General features: G+C 36.0%; 1 protein-coding gene across 5 annotated transcripts in view; it reads right to left on the bottom strand.

The window, feature by feature from the left end:
- CEP95 (centrosomal protein 95) overlaps positions 1-13,266 on the bottom strand; it is a 31,946-nt gene that overhangs the window by 16,328 nt on the left and 2,352 nt on the right. For 3 of the 5 annotated variants that reach the window (XM_063080298.1, XM_063080293.1, XM_063080295.1), the window contains exons 3-9: positions 12,108-12,215; positions 8,950-9,060; positions 6,071-6,179; positions 4,534-4,649; positions 2,798-2,929; positions 1,755-1,948; positions 92-204 (exon numbers count right to left, since the gene is read on the bottom strand). In XM_063080298.1, coding sequence (XP_062936368.1) covers positions 92-204; positions 1,755-1,948; positions 2,798-2,929; positions 4,534-4,649; positions 6,071-6,179; positions 8,950-9,060; positions 12,108-12,215 — 883 coding nt within the window. The remainder of the gene's footprint in view (positions 1-91; positions 205-1,754; positions 1,949-2,797; positions 2,930-4,533; positions 4,650-6,070; positions 6,180-8,949; positions 9,061-12,107; positions 12,216-13,266) is intronic. The other 2 variants (XM_063080294.1, XM_063080296.1) reach the window with 2 other exon arrangements.

Here is a 13,266-nt window from a genome sequence, read left to right as displayed (position 1 = left end):
GTGACATTTAAGTAGCCAGGTACACAGAGTTCAAAATAACTGTAATACATGCTTTACAGATTGTAAATACTGAAGGCTACAGTAATGTCACCTTTTTCCTTTGGGAAGCTTCCTTGTCCTAGGGCCTTGGACCTGAGCTGAACACATTTCTTGTTTGCTATCTTTAGGCAACTTGGAAGTTAAGAAAACTCTATCATCTGGTTCCTATGAAAAACAGGAAAAAAAGTTGATTTTAAAAAGCTATAAAGAAGACACATAAAAACTTTTTGGGGGGTCAGGAAGGAAGGACCTGTGGTACAAAGCTAGGTCCCTTCAATCTCCATGTTTGTCTTTAAATGCATTTGTCAAATACCCTACTGACACCCAATGCCAAAGGACTGGAGCAATGTCCATGAACTTGTGCTCGGAGAACAAATGTGGCTCACGGTGCCATTTAAATATAAAGGCATGTGAGGGACTGTCAAACATAAAATTTCAGGGGTTATGGCTACACCTAGACAATGAAAAAATGATCAAATCACAAGTGGAAAGTATTTAAGTCGCTATCTTTTGTATTAAGGGGTCAACAGAGACTGTCCAAAACTGAAACAATTAAAAAAAAGACAAAAACTCCCAAAATATGAATATAAACTCTAAATGTTTTCAATAATTTATTTTTTAACCTTAGATGGAATATTTTAGAAAATACTTCTTGTGGTGAAGAAACATTTATTTGATGTTTAATGATATCTTCAACTTCACTCCAGTATCTTTTTTTCTATTAAAGTAAAATTTAATTCTTCTTAGTAAATAGCAACTATACTATAATCACATTTAAAAAACTTTTTAAATAAAGTGTAAATAAAATCCAACTCAGTGAATTATCTCAAAATGAACACTTTCATTTAACTGCCACCAAGTCAAGAAATAGAATGTTACCAACAAATAACAAGCCCTCCCATTACCCCTCCTATGCCTCTCCCAAAGGTAACCATTATCCTATGACCCCACTTTTATCTCTCTTTTTACCTCTCTACTCTCCTATCTGAATAGATGCACAGAATGTTTAGATGGTCACCTAATGCTAATGATGCTTATTACCATCTTTGTACTTTCTCATTGTTTAAGTTTTTTAATAATGAGAATGCATCATTGTTTATAAATTCACCCTTACACATACCTTCCTGATCTTTCTAGGAGGATAGGAACAGGATGACTCTACAAAAGGGATTTTTTTTTTTTCAAAGAAAAGAGTAGAGGCAAATAAGCCAAGATACTAACAGTGGTTCACTCTGGATAACAGGAATATGGATGAATAATTTTGTTTTTCACACATTCTGATATTTTTAAAATCTTTAGTCATTTAATTAAGGACACACAACATGGGTTCTGAAGCCAGAATGCTTAAATTAAGTTCAAATCCTGACTCTACAATTGCTGTGAAATCTCAGACAAGATATTTAACCTCTCTACATCAGCTTCCCCATAGAAAATAAATATAGTACCCACTCTGGAGTTGTTCTGAGGAGTAAATTATTCAATACCTGTAAAGCACCCAGAACTGTGCCTGGCACAAAATAAACATTCAATATATTCCCTTTTTATACATTCATCTTGCCCCATCTTCCTAGAACAGAAACATGCAGGTGTATACAGAGGTAAATTTTAAGAAGTACGATGCTTTGATTAATGCAATATACTTGACTACTATTCTAGTAGAGACCTCTTTAAAAATATGGGCTTCTATCCAATGGAAAGCAAGCTTTTGCACTTACCACAGAAAATGCTGTGTGTTCGCCAGTAGAAGTCACAGCAGGACAGCGATGACTTGTACGCAAGTATTCTTTTCCTATGGGGCAGGGTGCTCGAGGCTCTGAAGGGTGGTAGGGTGGATGTAAAGGAATAGCTGCTCGGATAGGCTCCCCTAGCTTCCTAGCGCTTGGGATCATACTCGCAGAAGGGGTTTCCACTAGTAAGACAAATAAAGTGGATATGACGACAAAATTCTAAGAAGTAAATCATTTTATGTACACACATGCCTATATAAACACGTTCACACACATTAATTAGAAATATGTTTTAGTTAGAGCATGGTGCTGATAACATCAACGTCCAGGGTTCGATCCATGTACTGGCCGGCCACAAAAAAAAAGATAGAAATACTTTTTAAACTTGATTAAAATAAAGCACAGAAAATAAAAATTAAACCAGAAACACATCCTCAGCAAACAAGTGGGGATCTGCTTAAATCAGAATAAATGTCATTTTAATGTTATTATCATAAAAATGTTCCCTAGAAGTTATTTAAAAACAGTAATAAAAAATTGGAAGTAACCGAAATGGCTTGAAGAGTGGCTATGTAAGTTATGGTTCATCCACATATTAGAAAACTAGCCATTAAAAATGATTTTATGTAATATTACCATATGGAAATTCCAGAGATAACAATAGAGAACAATAATATTTTTCAAATTACTATATTTTGTCATTCACTAATAATTTGAAGATGACCAACTGGCACACGAATGTATAAGAGACTCTTACTGTGCTTAAAAAAACAAAAACAAAAAAGTCTTTGAGAGGATTTTGATAATAAAATAGTGGATGCAAAAATATGTAACCAAAGACCACCTTGAGAAGAAATCAGAGCTCATAATTAATAGCAAACATTAACAAATAAGATCATGTAAAACCAAACAGAATTTTATAAAGTTTAGAGCAACAAAAGTAAAAAGGCTAATAGGAAAGCAATTATCCCACGAACTATGTTCCCCAACTAAGCAGTGGTCTAAAGAACTAATAACCCATTACAACTCACTGTCTTCAACAAAGGATGTCCTATTGTTGGACAAAAAACTGGATGAGGGAGGATTTAACACATCTTCACATGGTTTAGAACTTGGTGAGGCTGAGGCTTTTTTAGACTTCATTTCATTAGGACTTTGGATACCTAGGAAAGAACATATTAAAGGTAAACTTTTAAACTATCAAAATAGTTTGCTAAATATTATACTAAAAGCCAAGAGTTTCATAATCAGGGAATAAAAATTTCAGGAATAACATGTTGAAAGAACTATGTTGGTATAATTGCTTAAAATATCAATTATTTTTAATAACTATCAGATAGCAAGATACAGTTCTGTAGCCCAAAATCATTTACACAACTTAAAAGCAAAGTTTTATGCAATGTTTCATTATTTTGCTTTAGAAAAAATAGGTACTGGAGTTGTAGAAATGCTGACTATCATGTGGGCCTCTCTCTCTTGGCAGCTGGCTGGCATGGGGGAGGGTATATCTCTAGGTATGAAGAGATATGACTTACGGGTCTTTGCTAGTATCACAATCAAAGATCTACAGTCCAGAAATTGAAATCTAAATTACAAGCCCATGAATGTGTATGACAGTTATCAGATGTTTTAACTGTAAATATAAAAGGAAGATGCCATAAGCCCTTTTATCACATCAAACCCAAACACCTTTGCCAGGCCTCTCTCTCAACCTTTTCTCTTTTGTGTTAATTGTATTGCTCTTAAGCACAATTCCTCTCCCTACCTATTCTCTGAAAACAAGTAATTCATTTTTTAGTCACACCTTTTTACATGGTACTTGACATCACAGAACCCATTTCTAAAATCACCATCCCCTCCATCTCCTGTAAATCCACCTGATACTCTTCCTTCAAGAAACATTCTTGTATTACCTACACTTGACTCTAATCATTCTATCACTTTGCCTATTCCAATGGCAAGCATATGTCTTTGGTCTTCTGACTTTCCAGACTTAGGTTCTTTGAACATAATTCCTTGGAACACAGTGTCTATTCCTGGGAATCAGACTATTAATTCTAAAAGGGACTTCAGAGATAGTTTAGTCAGATTCTCTAATTTCACACTTGAAATTAGAAGATCCCTGTATTGGCCAGTCACCAAAAAAAAAAAAAAAAAAAAAAAAAGGAAGGAAGAGCATCCCAGCAGAGGGAATGGGAACAGTATGTTGCCAAAGAAGAGCATGGCAGCAAGGCAGGCAGGACAGGAGCAGGATGGCTGGAGTAGGGCAAGGTAGGAGGCTCATAACGGGGGCCTGAAGGATACTCGGTCTACTGTGAATCAGCAGTAGACTGTGGGAAAAGTGGCCTGAAGCCTGGGAGAAAAACGGCCACTGAGCGTATGAACTTGTTAGTTGAAATGACGAAAAAAGTGATTCAACCAGTTCAGTAAACTGCAATTAAACAAAATTCTGAAAGTGTGACTAGACTCTAAAGCTGCATCTAGAATTCTATTCCCAGGGTGTCAGGTCCCACAAATCACATGACAGATTTGCATCCACTTATTTGCCTTGGACTTATCTGCCCACGTGCCTGTGACTCCCACTTGGCAGTCGTTTCAGATAATCGTTCATATTTAGTGGGTAATGGTGATATTCTGGAATTTCTATTCTGATGTCCAGTTAGAGCTCTTCTTATTCTTCTCAATTTTAAACACTCCTAAGGATAATTATTTATATTTTATAGTTGCATACTAAATAACAATAACTGACACTAAACTACCCACTCACCATTACTTCTTAGAGAAAAGGTGTGTGCTGTGTCTCCAAGTCTAATTATTTCACTGGTGTATTGTCCTTCATCTTCATCCCAAGAGGCACCCAAGACGTCAGATGACAAGGAGGACCTGAAAGAGATGCCCCCTCACTCAGGGCCTGGCCTGACCACAGAGGGCCCTTCCTGTGAAGGCTTGAAGCAGACAGCCTGCAGGTGTTCAGACTGCTCACTGCTGGGTGCAGAAAAAGGGAAAGACGCTGCCTTTTGCTGTACATCACTTCCTGTTGCTTACCTGATTTGTTCTGACTGATATATAGATGGTGGAGACAGCTGGGTATGAAATGTCAAGGATTAAATGTGTAGAAGAACACAGACTAGCAAACACTGGTGATTCTAGGGGAAGAAGTAGAGGGTAGTCTGGGAAAGGCATTAATTGTGTACTAAATATCCTTGAATTATTTCACTTTTGCACTTTTTCTACTGTTTTTTAAAAATCTAATAATGAAAAATAAAGTCAAGAATTTCACCTTACAATGGTCTCCTTTGAGGCATATTTTTCATAATGTACTTTCTATAGCCAAAAAAGAAGGCATTGCCTGTGCTTTTCAAACCATGACAAAAACCATCAAAAAAAAAAAAAAATTGAAAATTGTATATTTGAAAAAAAGTCACAGCATCATGTTCAACCTCTAGACAACAAGAAGTGCAGTCAAAGCTGTAACGACAATACATGTTGTCTATGAAAGAAGCATGAATTTTAAAACTCTGATATTGGTCAATTATATTGATTCATGAGGGTGCAGGAACCCAGCACTTTTATACTGCTGGTGGATGTGTCAATATTCATGGCCTTTTTGAAAAACAATTTGGAAACTTTTATTAATAGCCTTAAAACATTGATAACTCCTCTTTTACTCTGAATCTAGCCTAAAGATATTGGGGGAGAGAGGGGAGGAATAAACAAAGGTATGTTTTTTTTTATAATTAAAAAAAAACAAAAAAACCCCCCAAGGCTTCACATTAGAGGAATGGTTTAGTAACTCATATGAATGGTATGTTATACAGTGATTAAAAACTATTATAAAGAGTTTAACAACTTGGGAAAAGACTACATGTTAAATTTTTAAAATGCAGGAAACAAAATTATATAGATAATATAACTAAATCCAAAAAGAAAACACACAGTAAAAAGGATAAAAATATAACAAAAACTTAACAGCAGTTATTTATTTCTGAATGGCAGATTTCATGTTCTTTTTTTTTTCTTTTTAAAAGTTTCTTTGTATTTTACAAGTTTTCTGCAAGGAAGATGAATTACTTTTGATGATCAAGGGAAAAATGAAAAAATGAGTAGGGAGTTGACACTGAGAATTAAGTATTTACATAGCTCAAGGTTCTTAAAACTCTCAAAAAGGTTTAAAATGAGTAGTTAGTAAAATTTTCATATCAGCTTTTTTGGGTGCCATTCTGGTATATTGTGTGCCATTTTAATTATTAGTAGAAGGAAAAGCATAACTTATTTTGATTAAATTCACAGACATTGAGTGTTACCTCTCAAAAGAAACTCTTTTCCATGATGACTTAGATTCTTTAGTACTTTCTGGCTCTTCCAAAGGTTCTTCTCGACAGGATTCTTTAAAACACTGTTCAGTTTCACCTGCTTAGAACAGATTAAAAACGATTAATACCAAAAAAACAGCCCAAGTTAATAATACTCTTTCTATACAAGAGGCAGGGACAGGTAAGGACAGTTAGACACCCCAACTTGTCTTGGTAAACTGGGCTCTTGTCAAAGTGAAATTAGAGAGAAATAAATCATCACCTGTAATGAGCATGTATTACTTGAGTAACAAAGAAACAAGAACACTGCTTTAACAGCAGAGCCTACAGTTGTATTAGCAATGTTTTATTGTTTAAGCTAGGTAATAGGTTCATTTATTATTCTTTATGACTCTCCATCTGTAAGGGCTGTCTGAGGCGATCAGCCATGATGACAGCAAAACATGATTGTGTCACCTACTTCAAGCTCCAAGACAATGATGCCTTAGGCTAAGAGTCAGATCACATCAAGGCTTGAATAATATTGTCCTTAAGACCTCAACCTTTTTCTACCCCAGTATACTTAAGGAATACACACTTTCATGAGATGCAGAAACTCACTAAGGTAGTGATTTCAGGAGATAGGTGGCTGAAATCTCCTATGATTTAGATTTACCTTTCTGCCCATTTCTAGAGATTCGCTGTTCAAACATCCACTTGCATTTTTTTTTCTATTTCTCTATTCACTAAGCAACATTTTAATAACATTAGTTAACATTTACTGTGCATTTCCTCTAAGCTAGACTCTGTGCTGAACTAGTTACTTACTTAAAATCACAACAACCATGAAAGAATTTCACATGAGAAAAACAGCCTTGGAGAGCTTCAGTAATACAGTAAGGGGCAGAACTTAGCAGTGAACCCATGGTCTGCCTTCAAATCCCTCATTCTTCAGTGGTAAATGATAATGCTAGCTCAGGTCCAGGCAGAAACTGCCCTGCACACCTGACGTGACCGGTGATAGCAAAGACTTATTTCCCACCATTGTTAAGTGGCATTTTGAAGAATCTGATCAGCTCTAGGTAATACTCCCAAATAAGTATATTTTGGACCTGCACAGATGAGAACCAGAGCTTGGAAAAGGCTGTCCGACTAAGGTTTGTCATATAGGAAGGCCTATCTGCATAGCTCTCTCCTAGTTCCACCACTAAGCTCACCACACACTACCAACCGCCTCTGGGAATGTCCCTCAGCCTTTCACTACCACCAGACTCACATAAAAGTATCTCTCAGTTCTGTCCTCCTCTCGCCATCCCACCGTCCTATCATTGGCCAGGCACCATCATCCTTCCCCTCCCTGCAATCAACTGCTGAGCTACAAAAACTGCTTCTGTCTTTACAACATGTCAACTTGTCTGTATCTTTATTTAGAGGTAGTCTCCTCTTAACCTTGCTGCTAAGAAAACTAAAAGCCCACAGGACATCCAAACACCTGCTGGTAGTCTTGAATGAGGTGAGTTCCACATGTCATTCACTTTCAATATGCTCCCTAATTCCCCTTTCATGTTTTTGTTGTACGTATTTATGGCTTTCTTCCTCACTTGAGTACAGGTTTCTTTGAAAACAATAAACATGACATGCAGCTTTGAATCCTCCCAGAGTACCGGGACTGGCATTTAACACATATTAAATACTCAAATATTTTTGAGACAAAAGAAATTTCCAGTGTGGTGTACTTTTCAATCTTCACTTCCAGCTTTTAAATCTTTGTAGCAGCATTAAAGTTATGAAGCTATGAGGGCACTTTGCAAAGTGCATGGAAAGATTCACATCATCTCTCAATTCTATTTTTCCATGAACTTTTTGAAGTACACGTGTATCTCTAACTGAAGACTTTAATTTCAAATGTTATAATCACAGCATAGGTCTCACCATCAACAATGTGAGAATTGCCCATCCAAATTTTTTGTCATAATTTGTATTAGAATTTATGTTAATTGCTGTTGCTACTGAACTATTTTGAAGTAAATCTGCAATGTAAGAACACGTCATATATTATTCCATCTATGACCAACAGCATTATTTACTTAATCTTAAATTGAGACACACGCACACACACACACACACACACACACACACATTTTTTTTTTGCAATGACAAATAACAATGTAATAAAGACCTTTAAGCACCTACCTTTCTTCTATTATTTCCTTAGGATGAATTCCTAGAAATGGGATTTACTGAACCAAAGATTATAAATAGCTCTTACCCCCATACCAGCCAGCTGACAAAAATAAAAATAAAAATAGATCTTACACACCTCTGATTGAGTCTAAATAACCATTTTGTATAATAATACGGCAACACTGATCTTTACAATTATAATTGAAAAACAAAATTTCACACATTAAATTGTTACAATTTGGAGAACTGGGTTACTCAAAGAGTAAAATGAAAAATATTCAGGCTAACACAACATATAAGTGTAGAGTGAAGACAGAAATGTACCAATATTTCTGGCTGATGCCTCAGTAAAATCCAAATCTGTAATATAAATGAAAGTTCTTATGTCAAAATTTTGGAGAAAGGAGTTTCATAAAATAATAGGAAAATAAATAATTTAGACAGAAATTTAGCTTTCAATAGAAATAGATTAGCTTTAAAGAAATTTAAAAGCAACGTCCAAGTTAACAAAAGACATGATGACAGTCTAGGATAGAGTTTCCAACCACTTGGAACAGTTAAGAACTGGAAATTTACAATTAAATTTATCAGGTATACTGTATTAGTAGTGATTTTGCTCCCTATGAAAAAAACAGGCAAAAAGATAAAAGGCAAAAGGGACATAACAAAGAACGTAGACCAAACCAAATTTTCATTATGAAACTTACTTTTCTCATGAGATGTTTCACTGATGTGTTCTGTAAGATACTCCAGCAACCCATCAAATATTTCTAGGAGATTCTTAATAGATTCTTTATCTCCTTTCACTATATTTTCTCCTAAATACAGAATACAGAGCTATTAAAAAATTCGACCAAGAAATCTGAAAGCCTCATAACCTTGAAATGGATATAACACTGAAAATGCTGTTCAAGAATACAGGGATTATAAATCAACCCAGGAGAAACAGTAATACTATAAACATTAAAAACATCTATTTCATGCTGCCTGATTATATCCGAACAAATAAAGGAGGTACCCTTGAACATTGTATTTAATAATTCACTGGCATATTCCTTACTTTTTTCAAGAAGCAAAATAACTGGACTTAAGAAAATATCCTCTAGTAAGATTTACACTGAAATATAAAGCAGCTAAGTAGAACTTTATTATGCTGATGAAAAAAATGGCAAGAGAGAACTCTTTCAGATTGTAGGATTCTAATTCTAGATGGTGGTTTGTTCAAAAGACAGTAACAGCAGAGTAATATCAAAACAAAACGAGGGCCGAGCCCGTGGCGCACTTGGTAGAGTGCTGCGCTGGGAGCGCGGCGACGCTCCCGCCGCGGGTTCGGATCCTATATAAGACTGTCCGGTGCACTCACTGGGAAAAAACTAAATAAATGAAAAAAAAAATAAAACGGCAGTAGTAATATTTAAAAAAAAAACAAAAACGAAAAACTTGTTGAAATACTTTCAGAAGGAATTCCTGAGTTTTCCCACCACATTTGTTAACTTCTATTCACTTTGTGTAGATCATACCATTTTTCTGATTGAAACTCCATCCCTGGTTCCCTTTCTAAAATCTAAGCCCTGCATATAAATCCCTTTTTAATCTCATCTCATTCTCAACCTCACTGGCCTCATTTTCCACCACATCCACTTTATACTGAGAAGCTAATCTTTAAACAGTCCTTAGCATGGTACCTGGCCCATAATAGATTTTTAATAAATGTTAAATAAAAATGTTGAATAGAAGTGGGTTGGCAAAAGCATGGAAACTCGACATGTTTAATGTAACCTAAAATGGACTCCAACCAACACCAGGTATAAACGGAACTTAATTCTTGCAACACTCTGGTTGTACTTTGAGAGACCATACCTGGCACACTCATGAGTTCAAACCAGTGTGGGAGAGGCAGAGCAGAAATGGGATATTTGGGAGAATCTAGCCATTCATAACTTCAGCTCTGATGCAAAACAAATCTAAACTAGAAATGTGATGTCTTACACTACTAATAATAAAGATAGTGTTTGACAGTTTCGGGTTTTTTGTTGTTGTTTTTTTTTTTCTGTTTAAAACAACTGACCAGAAATCTTCCTTTTCAGCCCTGTGTTTTTCTGGCTTAATATACACAGGTATACCCCAAGGGTATACTCAAGACTTCTCAGTTTCCAAGATGCAGAGCATACTCTGCCAACCTAGCAACAAAGATTGCCAGCCACAATGCAGTGCTTCTTGGTGTAGGAAAAACTGCTTTAAACAGAACACAAGGTGTAAAAAGCTGCTTTGCAGTTTACTGGAGGAGGTAAGCAGTTATGAAATTTTTCATGGGGTGGGTGTGATTTGTTGGGTGCAGCTCTGCATTGAAAAGTTCTACAAACATATGTATGTTTGTAACCTTGCTACAGTATATTTAAAAAGCCCAGATACCAGAAATTGCCCTACTCGGAGATAAAGCGATTCAAAATTTAAAAAGAATAATCTCCAAACTGATCTACCACATTTATTCACCTAGAACTTCACTCAAAAAGTTGAGACAGAGTATTTTCACTTTGTAAGAATTTTTTTTGTCAATATCAAATTAAGAGATGTAAATAAGGACCTATTCTGATTAACATTTATCTCCTTTAACTACTTTCAAAGAATAAATGAACAGTACAAAACTTCTTTCTGTGACTGATATACAGTTTCAAGTCCCTAACATTCCCTCTGTTCATTAGTTTGAAATAATTTACTAGAATATCCCTTATCTGAAATGCTTGGGACCAGAAGTGTTTCAGATTTTAGATTTTTTCCAATTTTGGAATATCTGCAGAATATATACCAGTTGAGCATCTCTAATCTGAAAATCTGAAATTTGAAATGCTCCAATGAGCATTCCTTTGAGCATCATGTCGGCATTCAAAAAGTTTTGGATTTTGGAGCATTTTGGATTTCAGATTAGTGATGCCCAACCTGTATCTACAAATATTGGTATTTATAAATATATCTGGTATATTTAGTTTTAGAATACAGCAAATTACACTTTATTTTGGAAAAAGTTTCAAAAAGCAGTTTACATTAAAAAAAAATGTTTTAAATAGATAATATGGCTAAAAATTCAAAAAGTGTGAAAAGGTGTATAGTGAAAATTCTTGTCCCCTTGTCTTGAAGGGGAAATTCCCCTTGTTGGAAGCAATCAGTATCACAAGTTTCTTGTATATTCTTCTAGACAGACCTTCCAAGTGAGATCAACTGCATATATTCTCCCTACCTTTGTTTTTACAAACAATAGCATACTCTGCACATTATCATTTTAACTGCACTACATTTTCCTCACATTGGAGACTGTTCCCCTGCTATGGAACACTGTACACAAAGACGATCCTCCATCATCTTTTACAGCTGCAGAGTAGTTCACTGTATGGAGCTATCATAATTTATTTAACCAGTTCCTATTTTTTTTTTTTTTTTGTCCTTTTTTGTGACCGAGCTCAGCCAGTGAGCAAACCGGCCATCCCTATATAGGTTCCGAACCCGCAGCGGGAGCGCTGCTGCGCACCCAGCGCTGCACTCTCCCGAGTGAGCCACGGGGTGGGCCCTAACCAGTTCCTATTAATGGACATTTAGGTGTTCCTAATTTCTACCTACTACAAACAAGCTTTAAAATTACCAGCTAGGATACTTACATTTCAGACTGAGATCCATCACAAACTCTGTTTGACTCTCATGAAGAGCTCTCATGTATGGTCGCCTTAATTACATCAGCTGATTGTCTTGGCTCAGCTTTCCAGTTTGCTCTATTCCATAAGCTCACTCATTTAGTGACTGAACGTCTAAGATTCTATCCAACAAATCATTTTACTAAAATGCGTAATTATCTGATGGTTAAGTATGTACCAACCTGTTATATGAGACAAGCTGACCTGCAGGTAATCCAAGGCCAGTGAATCAATCACTGCTTGTACATTGTGTGCATCATCCTCTTGACTCCTTGGAATAACTATGAGGTCTGTGGGAAAAAACTCATGTAATTTTTTTTTTTTTTTTTAGTCTGTTTTGTGACCGGCACTCAGCCAGTGAGTGCACCGACCATTCCTATATAGGATCCAAACCCGCGGCGGGAGCGTTGCCGCGCTCCCAGCGCCGCACTCTCCCGAGTGCGCCACGGGCTCGGCCCAAAACTCATGTAATTTTGCATCTATGAGGGTCCAAGTTTTTGTCCGTCTCTGACCAGGTTTCTGAGCAAGCTCAACTGCTAAAAGGGTAAGCTCCACCCAAACAGAACAGGCTACAGAGTAAAGTTAATAGAGCTTAATTCTATGCAGTAGAATATATGTGGAATATTTATTGGTCAATCTTATTTTTCAATATTGAATGCTTATTGAATGTTCATTACACCTAACATATATATGAATATGCTCTACAAACACCACATAAAGGAAGATAAAGTGTTCCAAAATTCTTGGAGATGCTAATAGTCTAATAAGAGAGGCAAGGCATGAGATGAGACTTTTAACCATAACTGTGGCTGCTTTTCACGAGGGGAAAAAAACAGGTGTTCCAGGAGGGTTCTTATACGTCCGGTTAAAACAGCCTATTGGGAATTATTGTTATAAAAGTTTGAAAGGTCAGTACAGACCAGGGTATGGAAATATTTTAATATCAAGTCAAGTATGTACTTTTCTACTCTGGTATTGAGGAAGATGAACCCTAGGGAGGGTTGAGACTAGCATCAAAGATACCAGTAGAGGCCATCCCATTATTCCAGCAAGTGACTCATGCTAACGATGGGAAAGGAAGAAAGACTATACAGATCTTACAGTACTTAGTGGTTATAAACTATATAAAGAAATGGAAGCAGTAGAGGAATCTATGGATAAGGACTCTGAGATATTTAACCAGAGATACAGCAAAATGGTGTGGCACCTCTGAAAAAAACAAGCAAGTCAGAACTTACAAGATGACAGGACATATGAATTAACTGTCTTCTTGGTAAATTAGGTTTTTAAAGTAAAAATATCAACTCCTGTCTAAAACAGATTAAATAAAAGGACTCATCA

This window comes from Cynocephalus volans, chromosome 16, assembly GCF_027409185.1.
Source record: "Cynocephalus volans isolate mCynVol1 chromosome 16, mCynVol1.pri, whole genome shotgun sequence".
In the NCBI taxonomy this organism is placed as follows: Eukaryota; Metazoa; Chordata; class Mammalia; order Dermoptera; family Cynocephalidae; genus Cynocephalus; species Cynocephalus volans.
This window is presented reverse-complemented; position numbering and strand designations above follow the sequence as displayed.